Genomic DNA, 18,176 nt, shown 5'->3' on the forward strand with positions numbered 1-18,176 from the left:
CAGCGGGGGTCCTTTGTGTTTTGTAAAAAAACCCGATGCCCCTCACCCCCCCCCGCGGGTTCGGCAGAGGGGCATCTCGGGCCCCGGAGAGGCAGCTCTTTGTCGGGAAGGAGGCTGCAGGAGTTTGGACACGCCCCCCCCCCAGCCGGCACGCCCCTCTCCGCAGGGATCTGGCCAGCGGAAGCCTCCTCATGCCACGAGATGACCTTTCCGTTGACCTGAACCAGAGGCTTTATCCTGCGCAGGCTCGCGATCACCTGCCTGCCTCATGCCCAGCCTTCCCTGCGCATGATGGAGAGGCCCTCCCCCCCCTTCCCTTGGATCCAGGCCCTCTGCCCTGGAGGGGATGTGGTGGGGTTTATTTCAAGAGTCCCCGGGCCCTCCCCCCACCAACTGGGTGGCCCCTGCAGACGGGGAAGCCCACTCACCTCCTCCTCCCTGCCGGGGCTCACTGGGCCCTCCTCGTCCACACAGAGCAGAAGGGAGCACAGAGAGTCATGCATACACTGGATGACTCCGTCGGAAAGGGAGTGCTCGGCACATGGGCGGGGGCACTCTTGTCTAGGGTTTCTTTCAAGGTGCCACAGTGGGACGCGGGTCTGAGGTGGGATCTAGCGCCTGTTGGCATGGGCTTCTGTTTCACACAGAACTCTCCTTTGTGTGTGTGGGTGGGTGGGGGGTGGTGGTGATGTGACTCAGAGGGCCACAGAACGCACTCCTGGCCAGGCAGCGGTGGGCACTCCTCTTTAGCCAAGCCCCATCCCAAGAAAGTGGAGGCGCATTGCCCAACAGTTCTGCAGCTGCTGTAAACTGAAGTGGATTTTTAAAATGTGCGCCTGGAATGTTGACTCTTGCCATCCCTAATTCTCAGTGTTTGAATCCACTTTGGAGGGATGAGCTTTAAAACCTTGTTGATGGGGAGAGCTGCAGGGATTCAGGGCATTAAAAACTCTCTCACACACACACACCCAAAAACCTCCCCACAGTGCAGCAGTCGCTGTCAAGGGGTAGGCTGGAACCCCCCCCCCCCCCCCCGCACCTCTTAGCCAGGGCACCTCCTCCCAGGGCAGAAATGAAACGCAGACAGTGCCTGGAGTGTTGGTCAAGAGACGGCCAGGCTTTATTGCAAGGGTGTGGAGACTCCTGCCTGGCAGGGTCAGGAGGACAAGAGAACCAAGGAGACACAGAGGCTGCCCTGGAGGAGGCAGAGGACATTTCAAGGAGTGCACTCCCGGGGGAGGGGTTCTGGTGGGGTAGTGCACAGGCCCCTCCCTCCCTCCCTCCCTCCCACCATGTGAGCAGACCTCCCCGGAGCCCCGCCCCGAAGCCTCCTTCACACCACGGCACCCTACTCACAGGGGGGGGAGGGGGGAGGGGGTGCCACGTGCTCATCTGTCTACAGAAGCCAGCTCTGGAGGGTGCGGGATGGAGCTCGACAGGCAGAGGAGGAGGAGGAGGAGGAGGAGGATCAAAGTACTGCTTGCAGGCAATCTACTTATAAACATATCTCCATTTACAAGATTCTAATATTGCACGTACGTTAGTCACGAGAGGACAAGGGAAGGTGCCCGGATGGGGCTGGGGGGGGGGGGGCGGGTGGTTGTGGCTGTGCCCCCCCCCCCCAGTAGCAGCGGTGGCAGCAGCAGCCCTTCTGCAGGCGGCAGAGGTTGCCATGACCTTGGGGCCACTCCATCAGTCATCACATCCCTCCATTCCGTCACCATGTCAACCGTTGCTAGGTTCCGCCCAGTGCGTCAGCCTGGTTGCTAAGCTCCCTGGGCTGCTGCCATGTCTGGTGCTGGATGGGGGGGGAGGGGCTCTCTCACAATGTCAGCTCTTCTGAAGCCCCCCCCCCACACACACACACTACCTTCTCTAAGGCCTTTGGGAGGCATCTCCCCCCTAAGAAGTGTATCGCCCCCCCGCCCCCTCCGAAGCCCTGCGCTTGGTGACCCACAATGCAGAGCAGAATTCCAGAGCTCAGCGTCCAGAGAAGCCCAGGTTGCCTCCAGCGCTGAACCCGTTCCCTGGCCCCAGGGCTTTGGACAGACGCTTGGAAGCCAGCAAACCGGATCAGCAGGGGCTCGGGTGAGGAGACGCGGACTCACTCATCAAGAAGAGACTCATCCTGTGGTCCCTTCTGGGCCCATTGGCTTCCAAGGACAAAGAAGGCTGGAACTATGCTAGCACTGCACAGTGGGCCATGCCAGATCCCCCAGTCCGGGCAAAGGCTGCTTACGTGGTGCAGCAGGTCACCCAAACCGTGGGGCTTGCGGCCCAGCAGTGAACCCACTGCACACAGCCTGGGAGAGGCCCTGCCTCAGCCTCCGGTCACCCGTCAGCTCAGCTGCCTGGTGGAATAGGAGGAGGAGGAGGAGGACAGCCCCCCCCGTCCCCCCCAGGCCTCAACAGCGTTGCCCTCCTCCCAGCACTCCAACCGCCTCCCCGCTCTGGCGGCCACACGGTCGGTCAGCCACAACCCACTCAGGGGCAGCAAGGTGGGAGGAGGACAGGAGCAGGAAGATCTGTCCTCTCCCAGGTAGAAAGAGACGGGCGGGGGTGGGGGAGCCAAGTATTCCCAGGATAACATGTTAGAAGGCTCACAAAGTGCTTGAATGCAGGGAAGAGGGGTGGGGGGGAGGGGGGGAGCCTTCCCGCCTGGCCCCTCTCCCTCCTCCTGCCCTGAGCTAGACGTCAGACTCCAGGAGGTACTGCTCAGTGTAGTCCTTGGCCAATTCCAGGCCCAGGGCCCCCTGGCAGAACTCAGCCATGTCCAGCCACAGCGCTGGCTCAAGGAAGAGCTGGCACATCACGTTGCCCTGGAGGCTGGGCACCTGCAGGCGGAGGTGGTGGATCAGCTGGCTCTTGACGTGGGCCAGGGCGTGGCCAAAGACATCGATGTTGAGATAGAACCAGTCTTTGCCCAGCGGGATGGGGAAGGGGCGGGTGCTGAGGGTGGCCACGGTGGGGCGGGACTTCTTGTCCACCACCCAGCAGAGCTCTTTCTTCTGCAGGAGGCCCAGGTTGCTGGCCGTGGCCTTGAAGGGCTGCCAGTCTTGGATGATGGTCTGGTTAGGGAGGACTTCGCTGCGGAAAGACTCTCGCAGGACGATCTCGGCCACTTCGCCCGCCACGAGCAGCTCAGACGGCTCCGGGCAGAAGCCGCCCTCCTCCAGGGCCAACACCGTGACGTCCAGGCGAGACAGGAGATCTTGGGCATTGAAACGCACCAGGAGGATCCCCTAGGGGAACAGGAGAGACAGGGGTGGTTGGCAAAGGCCCCCAGTGGGCCACCCAGCCAGGGGTTCTTGGTCTTCCTGCCCTCCCTGAGACGAGCCGCGTGAGGGGTGCCCCTCCCCCCAGGGGAAACACGATGCCCACGTGGAGCCCGCTGGTGTGATGGAGTGGGCAGCCTCAGATTAAGTCTGAGTGAAAATCCCGGCCCATCCATGGAAAGCTCCCAGCGCCCCCCCCCCCCCGCCTAACCTGCCTCAGAGAGCTGTTGAGCGAATAAGGGTGGAGCGGAGAGAGCCACGTGGGCTGTCTTGAGCCCCTTGGTCGAAGCTTCCAAGTCACAGAATCACATAGAGTTGGACGGGACCTCCAGGGTCATCTAGTCCAACCCCCTGCACAAGGCAGGAAATTCACAAATACCACCCCCCCCACACACACACCCAGTGGCCCCTGTTCCACACCCAGAAGATGACAAAAAACCCTCCAGGATCTCTGGAGAAAAATTGCTGCCTGACCCCAAAGTGGTGATCAGCATTTCCCTGGGCGTGTAAAAAAGGGCCACGAGAACTAAGCACTGAGGCAACCCTTCCTGCCCTCCCTCTCATGGTCTGCCTAAGTCCACAGGATCGGCATTGCTGTCAGATGGCCATCGGGCCTCTATTTGAACACCTCCCAAGAAGGAGAGGCCACCACCTCCCGAGGAAGCCCGTTCCACTGAGGAACCGTGCTTACTGTCAGGAAGTTCTTCCTAATCTTTAGCCAAAAACTCTTCTGATTTAATTTCAACCTGTTGGTCCTGGTCCGACCTTCCAGGGCAATAGAAAACAGCTCCGCACCATCCTCTAGATGACAGCCCTTCAAGTACTTGGAAGATGGTTTTCATATCACCTCTCAGTCGTCTCCTCTCCAGGCTAAACATACCCAGCTCCTTCAACCTTTCCTCACAGGACTTGGTCTCCAGACCCCTCACCATCTTCATTGCCCTCCTCTGGACATGTTCCAGCTTGTCTATATCATTCTTAAATTGTGGTGCCCAAAACTGAGCACAATACTCTAGGTGAGGTCTAACCAGTGAAGAGTAAAGCAATACCATCAGTTTGCGTCATGTGGACCCTATACTTCTGTTCAGAAGTTGTTTCATAGAAAAAGAGCTAGGGGAACTCATTAGCGTAACTCATTAGCATATGCCACACCCCCTTACATCACCGGAAGTGTGTCAGGTGGACCTGCAAGGCCGGCGGGAGTGCAAGGAAGCCCCGCGAAGGCCCTCCCTGGCCCCAGGCAGGCAGGGGTGGGGAGAGGCAGGGAGGAAGCAACTTACCCTCCCTCTTCTCCTGCCTCCTCCTGGCTGAATGAGGGCCGGAAGTGGGGCGGCCGGAAGCAGGGGGCGGGGCTTCGTCATGTGCCCCGCCCCCATACCTCACCCGAGGGAACTGCGATCCCCCGCGATCCCCCCCGAAATGACCTCTGCTTCTGTTGATACAGCCCAAAATTGCATTTGCCTTTTTAGCTACAGCATCACACTGCTGACTCATGGTCAGTGTATGGTCTACTAAGACCCCTAGATAGATCCTTTTCACACTTACTACTGCCAAGACAAGTCACTCTCATCCTATACTTATGCATTTCATTTTTCCTACCTAAATGCAGAACTTTATATTTTTCTGTTTTAAAATTCATTTTATTTGTTTTAGCCCAGTTTTCCAGCCTGTCAAGATCATCCTGTAACCTGACTCTGACTTCTACTGTATTTGCTACCCCTCCCAATTTAGCATCATCTGTGCATTTAATAAGCATTCCCTCTATCCCTTCATCCAAATCATTGATAAAGATGTTGGAAAAAACAGGTCCCAGGACAGATCCTTGAGGCACTCCACTTGTCACTCCTCTTCAAGAGGATGAGGAATGATTAACAAGTATTCTTTGGGTCCACCTAACACCTAACAGTCATAGGATCCAAACCACATTTTTCCAATTTGTCAACAAGAATATTTTGTGGACTCTTATCAAAAGGCTTACTGAAATCAAGATAAACTCTGTCCACAGCATTCCCCTGATCCCGCAAGGTAGTAGCTTTCTCCAAAAAAAAAAAAAGGTGATAAGGGTTAGTCTGACATGACTTGTTCTTGAGCAACTCTTAGTGACTCCAGCCGTCCTTTCTAAATGCTCAGCGTCATTCCATTGCTGACCACAGAGAAGCGCCAAGGGGAGATTGCAATGCGAGCCCGCGGAACTTGAGTTCATTCAACGGTTCAGAACAATGCACCCCACTCCGGGGCTGAATAGGAACACAGGATTCTTAGCTCACCAGAGGTGGTGATTTTCTGCACCTTGGCATTTCCCCCTTCTGCTCTAATCAAGCTGATTGTGCGACGCACTGTACCTCTGCACCCGGAGTCCCTTCTCTGCACAGCACCCCTCCCACCTCCTGCCTGGAGATCTCAGTTCCATCTCGTCTCTGGCTCTCTCAAAAGCTCCTGCCCCCAAAACCTGGCCAGGGTCCCTCAGGGGCTCCTGGACTCGAGTCCATGTCGTCTGCTGCAGACCGGCACAGGAGCCCCCTCTGAAAAGACGTCCGTCCGCCCGCCTGCCCCCCCCGTCTCCCCAGGGGCCGAGGTCATCCACCCATCCCCCTCAGCTTCGGCCTTTGTACTGTTCCTCCCCGGGGCCAAGAAGGGCAAGGACCCTGGGACAGTCATGTGGGTGGTGGGTGTGCCGGGACTGAACGCCCCCCCCCCCATGAAAGGGAATCCCTGAAAAGAGAGGTCTGTCTCACAGCAGAGACCAAAGGTTCCACACGAGGTCCCACCCTAGGGAGGGCAGCAGGCGCACACACACAGGCACACAGGCACAGCAAGCCCAGCTTCTTCTGCACGGCACTGCCGCCGCCGCCGCCGCCACCTCCTCCTCCTGGGCATGCATGGTGGATCCCGCTAGCTAGCCCCTGGGCGGGCGACCCGGTGGCCCAGAGGATTCCTCCGCATGGGGTCCGCTTGCCCCCATCCCTCTCCGTCCTCTGCCCACAGTCCTCAAGGGCATAACTCTGGCTCCTCCTCTTCCTGTCAGCTGACTCTGATGTCGCAGGACTGTGGTGCCATGTGATCTCTTCTCACACACTTGCTGCTCAGTGAGGGTTCAGGGTGCTTTGCTGGGAGGTCTTCGGGGTCAGTCACTCTCCCACCCAGATCTACCTCACAGGGTTGTTTTGAGGATGCAGTGGGGGAAGGGAGACAGCGTTACTCTCAGCTCCTTGGAGGAAAGGTACGAGAGAGACGAGGCCCTCTGGCTGTCTGCGCTGCGGCCTGCCCGCCTCTTCTGGTGGGCCCCCTTCAGAAGGGAGGGAGGACCCCCCCCCCGCTTTCCTCATCCCTCTTCGGTCCCGGCAGAACTGCGGCCCATTTGCATGTGGAGCGCCAGGGAGAGCGAAGGGCTTCCAGGGCTTCAAGAGCCAGGCTGCCCTGCAGGACTCAAGAGCGAATTAGATAAAGACAAAAGGACAATTCCATTTTGTGGATCAAAAACTGGCTGATTAATAGGAAACAGAGAGTGCGTGTAAATGGGCAATTTTCTCAGTGGAAGGTGGTAAGCAGTGGGGTACTGCAGAGATCAGGACTCGGTCCGATGCTTTTTAACTTGTTCATTAATGATTTGGAGTTGGGAGTAAGCAGCGAAGTGGCTAAATTTGCGGATGATACGAAGTTGTTCAGGGTGGTGAAAACCAGGGAGGATTGTGAGGCACTCCAAAGGGATCTGTCGAGGATGGGCGTCAGCGTGGCAAATGGGCGTCAGCGTGGCAAATGGGGTTCAATGTGGCCAAGTGTAAAGTGATGCACACTGGAGCCAAAAATCCTAACTACAAATACACGTTGATGGGGTCTGAACTGGCAGAGACTGACCAAGAGAGAGATCTTGGAGTCGTAGTAGATAACTCACTGAAAACGTCGAGACAGTGTGTGACTGCAATAAAAAAGGCCAATGCTATGCTGGAGATTATTAGGAAGGGTATTGAAAACAGATCAGCCAATATCATAATGCCCCTATATAAATCAATGGTGCAACCTCATTTGGAATACTGTGTGCAGTTCTGGTCACCACACCTTTAAAAGGATATTATAGCTTTGGAAAAAGTGCAGAAAAGGGCAACTCGAATGATAAAAGGGTTGGAACACTTTCCCTATAAAGAAAGGTTAAAGCGCTTAGGGCTCTTTAGCTTGGAGAAAAGACGACTGAGGGGTGACATGATAGGAAGTAGTTCTTCACTCAAAGAGTGATTGACACATGGAATTCACTGCCACAGGAGGTGGCAGCGACTACAAGCATGGACAGCTTCAAGAGGGAATTAGATAAGCATGTGGAGCAGAGGTCCATCGGTGGCTATTAGCCACAAAGTATTGGAGCTCTGGTGGCTCAAGTGGTTAAGACGCTGAACTGCAGGCTGTGGAAGGCTGGTAGTTCAGCAGTTCGATACCCAAGTGTGCCACATGACAGAGTGAGCTCCCATCTCTAGTTCCAGCTCCTGCCAGCCTAGCAGTTCGAAAGCAAGAAATTGCAAGTAGATAAATAGGTACCAGTTCAGTGGGAAGGTAACAGCGTTCCGTGCACCTTGGTGTTTAGTCATGCCGGCCACATGACCATGGAAATGTCTTCGGACAGCGCTGTCTCTTCGGCTTTGAAACGGAGATGAGCACCGCAACCCTAGAGTTGGATTCAACTGGCTTTCGAGCAAGGGAACCTTTACCTTTTTATAGATAGGAACTCTCGGTCTGGGGCGAGTGATGCTCTGTATTCTTGGTGCTTGGAGGGGGGGGGTCAACAGTGGGAAGGGCTTCTAGTGCCCTCTGGCCCCATTGCTGGACCTCCTGATGGCACCTGGTACTTTTGGCCACTGTGTGACACGGAATGTTGGACTGGATGGGCCGTTGGCCTGATCCAACATGGGCTTCTCTTATGTTTTTATGTATGACCCCCCTCCACTGCCCAGGCAGCATTATGGCCAGTGAGGCGGATGCTCTTCCACACACACACCCCATCTGTCATCCTTTGGAAAGGCGTGGGGGGGGCAGGGAGAAAACAAGCACCATTCTCAAAAGTTGGAAGTCTTGCAGATTCCTAATCAGTGGCACTGAGCCCCTCCCCCGCTGCCAGTTTTAATGAACATTTACCTCAACAACCAGAAGAGCCATAGTCGTTCTCTTTTCCCCCACCCCATAAGTGTTGACTCCTCTGAAGCACACCTCTTGCTCCAGCCTTGAAGCAAGAGCCTGCTGTCACGCCCCGACAGAGAAAGGCCCAGGAGAGAGCCACAGCTATGCCTGTCCGAGTGCGAATCCAGCCCCCCACCAGAGAGTCAGGCTCACACACGCACACACACACACAGAGTCTGGGCACTGAGTTCTTCTTGAGTTTTCATCACTAGTGCCCAAAAGTTACTTGAAATGCCAAGGGTCCGCTCCGCCGCCTGCCGAGTGGTGGCCCCTTCTCTCAGACAGCATGCCCCATACACCCGAGCCGCCAGGCACCCTCAAGCAGTTCCGCGTTGCCTCGTAAGCACCTGGTTTGTTTCAGCCCCCCGCCCCGGCCCTTTACCTGCTTGGCGATGACCCGGTACTTCTTGAAGTCCTTGGGCCCCAGCTTGTCGTCCCTCGTCAGGCGCGACACCTTGACACTGGGGTGCTTCTCCTTCACCATCTCCAGGCAGAAGCGCTGCAAGATGCCGGCCACGCCCTTGCCACGCTCCCAGGGGGCCACGCGCAGCCCCTCCACCAGGACTGTCTCACCAGCATCTACGATGTAGACAGACTGGAGCCCGATCTGGTTGTGGATTTGGGGGACGGGGGGGGGGAGAAAGTAGACAACGGACGGTTAGTGTGCCCAGTGGGAGCGACTGGCGGTCTTGAACAAGTCTGTAATTGGGGGAAAAAATGGTGGCGTTAATTAAACAAAGCAGGTGAGGAACAGGGAGAGGGTGGGGGGCAAGAAGGGAGGCAAAGAGGACGGAGCCAAAAGCGCCGTTCCCAGGCAAGTCTGAGCACATGATTAAAACGGTGACAAACAAGAGCACAACGTCATTCAGTGAGAGAGCACAGAGTAAGCGTCATACTAGTACCATTGTGCGGGGCCCCTTATGCTACGGGCGTCTCAAGGGCAGAGAGACACACAAAGAGGGAGACATATATTTTGGTAACTTGTGTCCCGAGGCCGAACTGTAAGGATTTAGGATCCGCGCTCCGGCAGCCCCGTCACGGTCCTCCGCGGGAGCCCCGCCACCTTCCTTGACGGGGACCTGATCCCCCACACACCTACGTGAATAAAATCCAGCGAAAATCATTTGGGTTTAGTCCATTGCTTTCTTTCAAAAAGAAAAAAAAGGAGAGACAGAAAGAAAGGCACAGAAGAAAGAGAGAGAGAGAGAGAGAGCCCAGAGTGAAGCTGGAAACACAGAATTTCAGGAAAAAAATCAACCCCTCCCTGGCACAACTGGAGCTGGGCGCACGGGGGGGGGGATGTGCCGCACCTGGGGGCAACAGCACCCCGGGGAGCCAGCGGCCATTGGGAGCCTTCCCATCTGCTCCATCCCCAGGGTAGCTGGAGGGGAGGGGAGGGCCCGGCCCAAGGCCCCTCTGAGCCACAACGGCCAAGGCCAATCCACAGTGGAAAGGAAGGCCCCGCCCTCAAAGGCCGCTGGGCCAGACAAGCCCCCAGTGCTCTGCACATGTGGGGGGGGGGGCTCTCGGCGAGGCTGTGGGCATCCAGGCACTCCCTGAGCAGGACAGCCCAAGGTTCAGCCTCAGCCCACGGACCACCTCTTCCACAACCGTGTCATTCCTTAACCAGAAAGAGGTTTGGTCTTGTGCTGGGGGGCCCCAAATTGGCAGGCCAGCCGCTGTCTCTTTGGCCACGGAAGTCTCCACGTGCAGGCCACTTAGTCGATCCAATTCTGGGGAGCTTGGCTTGGCTTGGGAGCCCCTCTAAAGCGCCTGCCTGCCTGCCTGCCTGTCTCCAAGGAGGGGCAAGCCAGCGGGGAAGCCAAAAGTCATGCCCAGCTCCAGTGCCAAGGTTACACACGAGGAGTGTGCGTGGCAGACTGACCCAGGTGCTTCCGACTCCCACTGCCCACCCCCACCCACCCGGGCAATAGCTGGCTGCCACCCAAAGGCACCGAACGAGGGGGCAGCAATTGACCCAGGATACTGCTGTGGAGCAACATGTCCCGCCCCGCTGGGCTCAGTGTTCCTCCCTCGCACGAGGGGCCTGGGCGGAGCTCCGTGGTCCACAGACCCTCCGGGCTCTCGGCTCCTGCAGCACCTTGACCGCAGAGGAGGCACAGCACTTGGAACCCTTCCCTCCCGACTGTCCAGCCAAGCAGTGCCCCAGGGAGAGGCCCGAGAAGGGCCTGTGCAGGGTGCCCCCCCGCCCCCCCAAGTGGGCAGCCAGCCTGATAGAGGCTCAAGCGCCTTGTGGCAAAAGCAGGCTTCCTCAGCGGCGCGGCTCCCTCAGTCTGCTCAGAAGCAGAACTCTCTCTCTTTGCCAGGGGGGTGAGAAAAAGGCGGCAGGGGGGGCGGGGGAGGGAGGGGTGCGCACGATTGCACTTAGGCCAACTGCCCCACCACAGCCCAGAGGGCCCAAGACCAGTGCGTGTGGGTGGCTTCTGACAGCTGGCCACAGGAGGTGACGGGCGTGCCTCGGGAGGGCGAGGAGGCACCTTTGGGGAGCTCTGGCACTGGGACACAGGGGCACGTTTGCGCTGGCAGGGCGCTGGGTGGGCAGGATTCTGCTGGACCCGAGGGGCCTTGGGTCTCACCCAGCAGGGCTCTTGGGCTGCTGTGAAGCTTGGGCTCTTGGGCAGAGGCTGGGAGGGGTCAGCTGGTGACCGGAAGCAGCTGCCCGTCTTTCCAGAGAATCCTCGTTTTCTTTCCTGGCCAGTCTCGCATCAGTGAGGAGTCGGCCACGGGCACCTGGAGGGAATCCTCCGCTGCTCCCCGGACGGGGGTTTCTCCCCACCAGCGCTCGGCACTGTAACCCAGCTGAGGAGCACGGCTGAGCGGCCTAGAGAGCTGGAGCCGGGCAGTCCAGGGTCAGCTCCCCGCTGGGCCAGGGGAGCTCACGGGGTGACCACGGGCTGCTCACACTTCTCCGGCCACCCTGACCCCCTCACAGGTTTGCCTCTCGGAGGATAAAAAGGGGGGGAGAGCGATGCCAGGAGCGGCCCCAGGTCCTCGGCGGAAAGGAGTTTGTGGCTCACCAAAGCCAATCCCACCACGGCTGCATCCACCTTTACGGTGCCGCAAGAGCATCTTGGCTGCTTTCTCGGCAGGCTGGTGTCTGTTGCTGCTGCCTGTGCCTCCCCAGAAGGTCCGTCTTTCTGGATGGTCACCAGTCCCTTAAACGAGGCCTTGGTGCCTATAACTCCCCCCACCACCCCACCACCCCAGGCCTGCTCATAGCCTCGGGCTAGACCCGGGCAGAAGTGGCATTCAGATTGCCGCTGGCACGAACACGGGACACTTTCAAACTCCAGCACCAACCTGTTTCCAAAGGCATTTTCAGGCAAGGGTTTCAAGAATGTCTATCTGGATTCCAGACTGGAGATGTGATTCTATGAAACCTGTGTGATCATCCTGTTCCACACCCTGAAATCCACCAGTTTCTCTTGGGAGCCGAAGCGGGAGGTCCCCGAGTGAGGTTAAGCCTCGCCGGCCCTTCTGAGGTTGAGAGGCGGCAGGACTCCCAAAGCCGGGCCAGGCCCTGAACTTCTGGGCTGGACCTCTGCACACTCGGCTCCCCCCCCCCCGACATGCTACCGATGTGCTCAAGGATGGCCAGGTGTGTCGCACATCCGAGCTCCCTCCCTCCCTGCCTGCCTGCCTGCCTGCCTCCCTCCAGCGTGGCTCCACAGCAGTATCCAGAGTGGGGGGGCCCCCTCTCCCGCCTTCTGCAGGCCAGGCTTTCTCTCCCCAGGTGGAAAAGGGCTTTGGTCCGGGGAGTGGAGGCAGACCAGAGCGCGAGGCCCGGCCCTCCCGGATTCTCACCACTGCTCCATCCTTCTTGGCCAGCACCACGGTGCGGTTGGGCTCACGGATCCAGGAGTGGTAGCGGCTCGGGAGGTAGTCGAGACCCCCATAGATGCCCTTGGACATGGCCAGGATCTCCTCAAACTCCTTCTCGGTGGCGACCGCAAACTCCAGCGGCGGCTCTGGGCGGGCCTTCTCCAGCTTCATGGCTGCACGGGGCACAGAGGGGCTGCGGGGAGACAAGGGGCCGTGAAAACCTTCGGGGAAGCGGGGGGGGGGGCGGGACACGACCACCCCGGGGAACTCCCCCAGCCCCTAGAAGCCAGCAGGCCAGACGGGCGCCTCCGCCTCTCCCTCTGCAGAGCCTGTGGGGAGGCTGGGCCCTCGGCTGGGTGGCCGGCTCTGGACACTGGGGGATCCCTGGAGGTTTGGGGGTGGAGCCGAGGGAAGGCGGGGTTTGGGTCGGAGAGGGAACTCAGTGGGGGACCGTGCCACAGAGGAGTCCACCGTCCAGAGCTGCCCTTCTCGCCGGGGGGGACGGACTGAGCTGTGATTCTGGGAGGTCTCCAGGGCCCCCCCCCCCCGGAGTTTGGCAGCCACAGCACCCCCAGCGGGGAGACCGTGCTGCCCGGGCCCCAGCCCAGCCCAGCCCAGCGATGCTCCCGAGGCCTCCTGGTGTGCACTGAGGGCAGGGGGTCTGTCCGGGTTCCCTGCAGTCAAAACCCACTGCGACGGCACCCGCAAGCCGTGGGGCAGGGATGCATTTTGACGAGGAGGCCTCGTGCAGAGGAGTTGCTGGACAGAAACGGATCATCCAGTGGCCGTTTTGTGTTTCGTTCCCGTTTTGGAAAAGGCAGCAGAGAGGTGGTGCAGTTCCTGGCCTCGTTGTAGGCGCTCTTGCGAGGGACCGGAGGCCTCCCTGGGGTCACCCCAAGCCCTCCCTGTGCACATCCGGTTGGGTGCCTCGGTGGGGGAGGCTGTGCTCCAGTGCTCCCATCCTGAGGGCAGGGGAGATGGACCCCCCCCAGCTCACTCTGAGGCTGCTACGCCCCTGCTGCCCCCTAACCGAGCGGGGCTCCCGCGGGCTGCTGGGCCCTCACGGGCTGCTGACGGCACAGGGGGCTCCGACGGAAGCCAGGTGCCGAGGGTGTGTGTGTGTGTGTGATAAATGCCTCCCCCGCACGCTCCCCCACGTGGCTCTGCTGCCGGTCTTGGGAGTGGGCCGTTCAGCGGGATGCCTGAAGCAGGAGGGGAGCAGGAGGAGCCGGGGCCACTGGGGGCCACTTCGGGGGCTCACTCTGGCTCTACCGCGGGAGTCGCAGGGACTGGGGCGGTGAGCGCACCTCTCCCACGCCCCACCGGGGTCTGCGCAGCCAGGAGCAGTGCAGTCGGATTCACGCAAAAGGACAAAGTCTGAGTCCGGTCTTCGAGGCGCCTGGCGGGTCACGCAGGCTCTGCTCGGCTGTTTCAGACCAACATGGTCGCCCCCCCACCTGGACCTCGATGCACACAAAGTCACGGCAAGTCTCCAGGGGGCTTTTCTCCCCCGCAGAAAAAAAGGCAGGAGTCTCCCAAATGCTTGCCTGGAGGGGGGCAGCTGGGGCTCAAGAGGGCTGAAAGGACTCTTCTTTCTGCATCACCAGAGGGGCATTGCCCTACATGGAAAGGACTCAGGCCCGTAGCTAACGTGGGGCCCGTGGGGCCCGGCCCCCTAGCATTTCTTCTGGGCCCCTCCCTCCCAGGCTGGCCCCAAAGTGCCTCAACTCACCACCTCTGACTTGCCTGCCAGAAAACTGAATGCTATGAATGCCTTGGTCATCACCCCCCTCCACTTGCCCTGGAGCCTGGCAGGGGTGCAGTGCTGCCTTAGGGGAAGGCCAGCTTCCAAGGAGTCCCACTAATCAATTTACAATTAATTTAATTAACTTTGATTTTATTAGCTGGCGGCCCCCACCCGGCCCCCTCCCAAAAAATCCCCTAGGTACAGGGCTGAAAGGACTGTATATGTATGCAGCAAACACACCCAAGCAGTGTGCCCCCCACCCCCCCACCCCCGCTGTCAAGTCCTCGGCACTGGCCAAAGGGCCTCCCCTGAGAAGTGCAATGCCAGAAAGGGCTCAACTGCAGCACCGCCTACAGGCAAACGGCGGGACCACCCTACACAGGCCAGACCCCCCCCCCCCGCCGCTCTGGACCCAGAAGAGGGAGGGCGCTACTACCAAAGCATCAAGAAGACGGGGGTCCCACATCAGCCCGGGAGAAAGGGGGCTTCCTCGCACTGTTGGACAGCCGGACAGCCACCCTCCACCCACAGAGAGAGGCACACGGGGAGTCCATCCCTCCCCTGCTCAGCGGGGCCGACGGCTTCCCTCTGCCTTGGGGAGGCCTCAGTGGCTCCTCCTCCTCCCCGTGAGGCACCCTTTCCTAGCCCTTCCCCCATAAGAGAAACACCCCAGCTCCTCCTGGTGTCCCTTCGTCACAAAGGAAAACGAGAGACCAAGGAGCGGAAGCTCACCTCAGCCCCCCAGCAGAAGCTGGTTTCCCAAGACATCTACAGTCCTGAAACACCTCCCCCCCCCCGCTCCATCCCTGAGGGGCTCCGTGCTGCTGAGCTGCTCCCCCCACAGGCCCCCTCCCTCCGCATTTGCTTCCAGCGTGGTGCCCCCCCCCAGGCCTCAGACCAGCAGTCCCCTCTCCCCCCCGGGGGGGTGTTCCGGGAAGGTACCAGCCATTCAACCCCAGGGCAACAGGGAACAAACTTTGGCTCCAGGCAATGCTGTCAGTCGTTGATTCCCGGGGCGGAGGTCCCAGTGATGCTGCGTCTGCAGGGTTCTGGCTGCCTCTTGCCTCACCCGGGGGTCCTGCCCCAGACACTCTGGAGACAAAATTAGGACAATTAGGGGGGTCTTGATTCTGCCCACCTCAGGGAGAGGGAGGGGGAAGAGAGCTGGGGAAGCAGAAAGGTCTCTCGGAAGCCTGCTTGAGGGCAGAAAGAAACTGAGGCAGCTGATTGCATGGTGCCCTTTTGTGGCCCGGAGTGTCCTGTCCCGACCCCCCCCGTCCCTCCAGCGAAGGCCCGGCCTCAAGGTCTGGCCTTGCCCGGTGCAAGTGGCCTTGCTCCTCCTCCCCGGGGCCACCTCTCCGGCCTTCCAACTCTGCTTCCAAGCTGGGGACAGGGTCTTAGGAGGACAGGAAGGCTTTGCCCAAACAGTCATCAACGAAGCCTCTGCCGCTTTCCGGTTCACCCATAATTTGTGTGCTGGGATGGAAGGGGCCCAAACGGAGACGAAGGTGCCCCCCACAAATGAAAGGAGAGGCAGCCTCCTGCAGGAAGAGGCTTGGGGAGCGCACTGGGGATTCAAGCCCGCCCCGTCTCCCCTTATCTGGTGACTGACACCGGAGCTTTGGGCATCGGATTTCCCCCGTCACGGGCCATTAATATTCTATTGACTGGCTCATGGATCATGGAACCTGACACCAAAGGCCTGGGGAGGCTTGAGATGTTCCGTGTGCAGTGTGGGTCAATAAGGGGGTGATCGGAGCCAGGCTCCAGTGTCAGGGACATGGGGTGCAGTGGCGAATCAGGAGCACTTCTGCTCATGTGCAGAAAGCTGAGAAACCTTGCGGAATGGGCCCAGCCAACCCACATGCTTCTGGACACGTGGCTGAGCACACCCTTCTTGCCAGGGATGGATGCCGCCTAGGCTGATCCTGCACTGGGGGGGGGGGGGGTGGGGGGGGGCCTGCAGGGCCCCTCCCAACTCTGTGATTCTATGGTTCTGGGGAGCTCAGGGGTTGAGGGCTGTGGGTCAAAGGGGCTGCATCGAGGCATCCATCGCCCCCAGAACCTCTCTGTTTGGCAACTGAGCACTCAGTGGCAGAACACCCTACAAGCCAAAGGCGGGGGGGAGGGTGCGGGGCCCTGGGAAGGCCGTGCATGACGGCATTCTGGCCAGATGCCCTGATCTTCTGCCCAAAAGGCACTGGGAGCCAAGGCCACTGGTTTCCCCCTCCCCAGGTCTCCCCCTCCTCGCAGTCTATGCTTGTGACTGCAGCCGTGGCCAGAAGCTGGCCTCATTCCAGGGGAACTAATTCTCTCCTCCTCCATGCCGGGAGCCCCAAGGAGCCGGGGGTGGGGGACTTCCTTCAAAGGGACTTCGCTGGCCCAAAGACAGTGCAAGGCGGGCGACAGCATTGAAAGGGAGGGACCCACAGGGGCACCTGCCATTGCTCCACTCAGGCACTTTGGCAGGAGAGGCACCTGCATGTTGGCGGGCACGAGTGGTGGGCCAGAGCTTCCTGGTTGCTGCCTGAGGCTGAGAGAGAGAGAGAGAGAGAGAGAGAGAGAGAGAGAGCCTGCTCAAGGAGGCAGAGGGGTAACAGGCCTTGGAAGAGGAACGGAGAAGGTGGTGGTGGCTACAAGCATGGATGCCTTCAAGAGGGAATTGGATAAGCACATGGAGCAGGAGTCCATCCGTGGCTCTTAGCCACAAGGTCTAGATAGGAACTCTCAGTCTGGGGCAAGGGATGCTCTGTCTTCTTGGTGCGGGGGGGGGCAGGGACAGTGGGAGGGGCTTCTGGTGTGCTGGCCCCACTGCTGGACCTCCTGATGGCACCTGGTATTTCTGGCCACTGGGTGAGACACAGAGAGTGTTGGACTGGATGGGCCTTTGGCCTGATCCAACATTGGCTTCTCTCATGTTCTTATGTAGGATACCCGTCCCCTGTCGACTCATAGCGCTTTCACAGGCCATTCTGCTCAGCATGCTGGGAGACAGAACCACACCAGGGTGTGTGCGTGTACACACGTAGGACTTTAGTTCTCGAGCCAGCCCCACCTGTGGGGAGAGGGCAGACTTCTGAACAATAAAACAGGGAACAGCGTTAATTGTCCCATCCAGAAAGCAGAGCAGAGACATTCCCAGGCCTCCTTTGCTGAACAGGGACCTCTCTGTTATGGGTGGGAAGCAGTGTTCCCTCTGAGGTGAGTCAGTGTGAGCCAGCTCACAGTTTTTTAGCCTCCGGCTCACACCTTTTTGTCTTCGCTCAGGAAGGAGGGCTCCAGAGCAGACTAATTTATGCTGCGGCCAAATCGCTCGCTCACAACTTTAATGCCAGCAGCTCACCAAGCAGGATTTTTGCTCACAGGGAGACTCCCCGCAGCTTAGAGGGAGCCTTGGTGGGGAGGGGGGGCGGCGGCAGAGGAACGCCCTTCCTGGCCTTTGGAGAGTTCCTAACCCAACTGCTGATTGGAACCATCTTGCTGGATTTGTAAGTGGTCATGCAGAGAGGCTGCTGTTGGAGCCCTTCCTGATCAAAGGAATGGTGCCAGGTGCGTTTTGCTTTTGGTCCAGTGTGGCTGCAGACACTTTGCTCCCGTCCCCGTGGGGGGGGGGCACCTTTCCCTTCCTTGCTTGTGTGGCTGCCACCAGAGCCCTGCGCCCAAAGAGAGGTGGAAGTGCCCTGGCTTCCCAGGCCAGCAGGGGTCTTGGAGGGAGGCCACCCATGCCTCCCCCCCTCCCTCCCTCTCCCGGCCTCATGATGACCCCCAGCCACGCAGCCACGTGAGCTGAACAGGGGCCAGGACATGCCCTGGAAGGAAACTGAAGCCGGCAGTGTGCCAGACCGCCCCCCAATATGCTGCAACCACAAGCGTTGGGGGGGGCGGCACAGGTGTCCACAGGGGGCCCCTTCCTGATTCTCCCAAACCCTCCTTCTTCCTGGGTCAGGCTACAGGCAGGAGGCAGGCAGGCAGGCAGGCAGGCAGGCAGAGAGCTTCCGTGGACACCCACCCACCCACCAGAGGGCCAGGCCAGCCCAGAGCTGGGCGCCATGTCAGCAGCAGAGACCCGCTGGCTTATGAGGGGGGGGGGGGTACAGGCAAGGAGCCTCTTCTGGGCGGAGGACCCTGCAGAGAGCAGCAGCAGCAAC

The 18,176-nt window shown here is 59.5% G+C and overlaps 1 protein-coding gene across 1 annotated transcript in view; it reads right to left on the reverse strand.

The window, feature by feature from the left end:
- Window positions 1-2,687: 2,687 nt before the first annotated feature.
- NAT16 (N-acetyltransferase 16 (GCN5-related, putative)) overlaps window positions 2,688-18,176 on the reverse strand; it is a 37,846-nt gene continuing 22,357 nt past the window's right edge. Inside the window, exons 6-8 of the mRNA XM_015414861.1 lie at window positions 12,264-12,454; window positions 8,821-9,045; window positions 2,688-3,242 (exon numbers count right to left, since the gene is read on the reverse strand). Of these exons, the coding sequence (XP_015270347.1) occupies window positions 2,688-3,242; window positions 8,821-9,045; window positions 12,264-12,454 (971 nt within the window). The remainder of the gene's footprint in view (window positions 3,243-8,820; window positions 9,046-12,263; window positions 12,455-18,176) is intronic.

Source organism: Gekko japonicus, unplaced genomic scaffold (assembly GCF_001447785.1).
Source record: "Gekko japonicus isolate JY-2015 unplaced genomic scaffold, Gekko_japonicus_V1.1 scaffold2374, whole genome shotgun sequence".
NCBI lineage: Eukaryota > Metazoa > Chordata > Lepidosauria > Squamata > Gekkonidae > Gekko > Gekko japonicus.